The 2656-nt window shown below is 44.7% G+C and overlaps 1 protein-coding gene across 1 annotated transcript in view; it reads right to left on the bottom strand.

Moving 5' to 3' along the window:
• Positions 1-2014, bottom strand: part of LOC108802328 (E3 ubiquitin-protein ligase Midline-1-like) — a 12768-nt gene extending 10754 nt beyond the window's left edge. Inside the window, exon 1 of the mRNA XM_018574191.1 lies at positions 1106-2014. Within this exon, the coding sequence (XP_018429693.1) occupies positions 1106-2005 (900 nt within the window). The 5' untranslated portion in view covers positions 2006-2014. The remainder of the gene's footprint in view (positions 1-1105) is intronic.
• Positions 2015-2656: the final 642 nt, after the last annotated feature.

Genomic DNA, 2656 nt, shown 5'->3' on the forward strand with positions numbered 1-2656 from the left:
AGGACGGAGGTCAGATAGAAGACTGAAGGGTAAGACGGAGGTTAGATAGAAGACTGAAGGAAAGGACGGAGGTCAGATAGAAGACTGAAGGGTAAGACGGAGGTTAGATAGAAGACTGAAGGGAAGGACGGAGGTCAGATAGAAGACTGAAGGGAAGAACGGAGGTCAGATTTAAATGTTTATTTCTAAAATGCTAATTTAATAGAAGTAATAAGAAAAGTGACATAAAAGATCAATTTATAAACTTGTAAATATTCCAAAAACAATGAATAAAACAACCAAAATACAATTATAGTTTATTTTTAAGCATTATGTATTCAGGAAAAATGAAAATAAAAAAATACAACAAGAAATATGGAGGGACCATTGCAGGACGGTCCCCTTCCTCTGCCCCCCAACCTGCCCTATTGTCACCCTTCACCCCTCTACAGAAAACTCTTCGAGATGTACAGAGGATGCAGTGTGGTCACTGGGGTGGGATGAGGATGTGGTCACCTCTCCTCTCTGTTCTATGTCTTCCTTCCATTTAATTTGAGTTGAGATAGACAGATAATGGACAAATAGAACCCATCCCCCTCACTGACTGATACAAAAAAAGTCCCTCATTTTTATTGGACAGTTATCCCAGCCAATCACAGTGATCTGTAAGGCAAAGATAGAAAATTCTGAGAACAATATAGTTATAAAGAAAATGCTTCAGGTCTATTTGCTGAATATTTCACCAATTCCGCCACCCCGCCCCATGACATCACCACACTCGAAGACTGGGCGGAGTTCTCAAATCTCCAAATTACCCCCACAGATCTTTATACGACCTCCCCCTACACATACCCCGGCATGGAGGGGCTCAGTGAAGGTGGAGGTGAAGGTGTGGAGGTGTCGGATCGGGTCACACAGATCATAAAAGGAGATCCGCCCGGCCTCATAATCCAGATCTATCCTGACTCTGATACTGGGGATATTGGGGGGGTAAGAGGATCTCATTACTGTCATGTATCACTGAATACTCATCACCTTCCCTATCCAAACCCCAGGACTTGTTATTATTTCCAATCAGTGACTGCAATCCTTCTCCCCTCTCTATACTGGGGTAACACATCCCGACTCTCCAGCTATCTGATCCCTGTAAGACAGTCAGTGGATCCGTCAGGTTACACAGCTCCTCAATGTCACGCATCTTCCTGGACAGCTCGTCCTTCTTTATTTCCAGCTCCCGGATCATATCCAACATGGAGATGGAGGTCCGCTCGGCCCTCCCGGAGATCTCACTCAGGACTCTCTTCTCCAGGTCTTCTAGACGTCTCCTGAGCTCTCTAAACAGGTAAGAGACTCTCTCTGTGTCACCGGCTGATTTTTCTTCTACTTTCCTCCTGTGTTCCTCCAGACTCTGGACTCTTTCCTCCGTCTCCTCTCTCTTCGTCAGAAGTTTCTGCAGAACATTCCTCAGTTTGTACTTCTTCTTCTCAGAAGCCTCATCCAACATCTCCACCTTGTGTCCTCGATGTTCTCCGGCCAGACTGCAGGACACACAGATACAGATATCATCTTCAGTGCAAAAATACTTCAATACTTCCTTATGGACGGAGCACTTCCTGCTCTCCATGGACAAGGTGGGGTCACATAAGATGTGTTCTGGAGACTTTTTGTGGACTCTCAGGTGTTTATCACACAGAGAAACCTCACAGAGCAGACAGGATCTAACAGCAGGTACAGGAGAGTCCACACAGTGAGTACAGAAGACCCCGGACTCCTCCTGATCTGGCTGAGCAGACAGGAAACTCTCCACTATGTTACGCAGTGTTATGTTCCTCTGCAGTGCAGGCCGCTCCTGAAACTTCTCTCTACATACAGGACAGGAATAACCTCCAGACCCCTCCTGTGTATCCAGCACACGACCAATACAGCCCCGGCAGAAGTTGTGTCCACATTTCAGGTTTACAGGATCTGTATAAATGTTCAGACAGACAGAACATTCCAGCTCAGCACTCAGATCAGCAGACGCCATCACTGACCGCAGAAGAGAGAAATGAAGGTGAAAGTCTCTGACAGGGAGAAGAATGCAGTTGGGTGGGTCACATTCTCTCACACAGGGTGCAGCTGAGCTGTGACTCGCACTGTGATCATATAATTAGTTATATAAAGGGACACAGATAATATTGGGGTCTTATACAGTAAATGGCCAGCTTTGGAAAATAAAGGTCATTTTGCATAAAGAATACATTGAAAATGGAAATGTATTTACCACTTTTTACTGCTAGTTACTCTCTACCCCTGCTCAGCACTGAAAATAGAAGGATCGGTGCCCAATAACAACAAGATGGAAAACCTCTGTGTGCTAACATGAGATCCTCAAACAGCAGGAGGTGCTCATTATTTTCTTTTCAAGTTATGAGGAGCCCGTTCATCACATCTAATCGTCGAATCTGGAGCATCACTTGCAAACCTCTCCAAAATATTGTCCATCCTTAAATCACTCTGTCTCTTACAAACATAAAAATTAATACAAGGCAGCCAGTAAAAGTGCAGTAATAATACTTCCCAGACCTCATGTCTCTAATCTTTGTTCTCTTGTAGAGATAGAAGCAGTGGTAGAATCTTCATCGCGCAATACTTCGGGTGTGTCTGATAGTTGTATCTTTTGAGTGCCCACTGTGGC

Source organism: Nanorana parkeri, unplaced genomic scaffold (genome assembly GCF_000935625.1).
Source record: "Nanorana parkeri isolate BGI_ZX_2015 unplaced genomic scaffold, ASM93562v1 scaffold2796, whole genome shotgun sequence".
Taxonomy (NCBI): Eukaryota; Metazoa; Chordata; class Amphibia; order Anura; family Dicroglossidae; genus Nanorana; species Nanorana parkeri.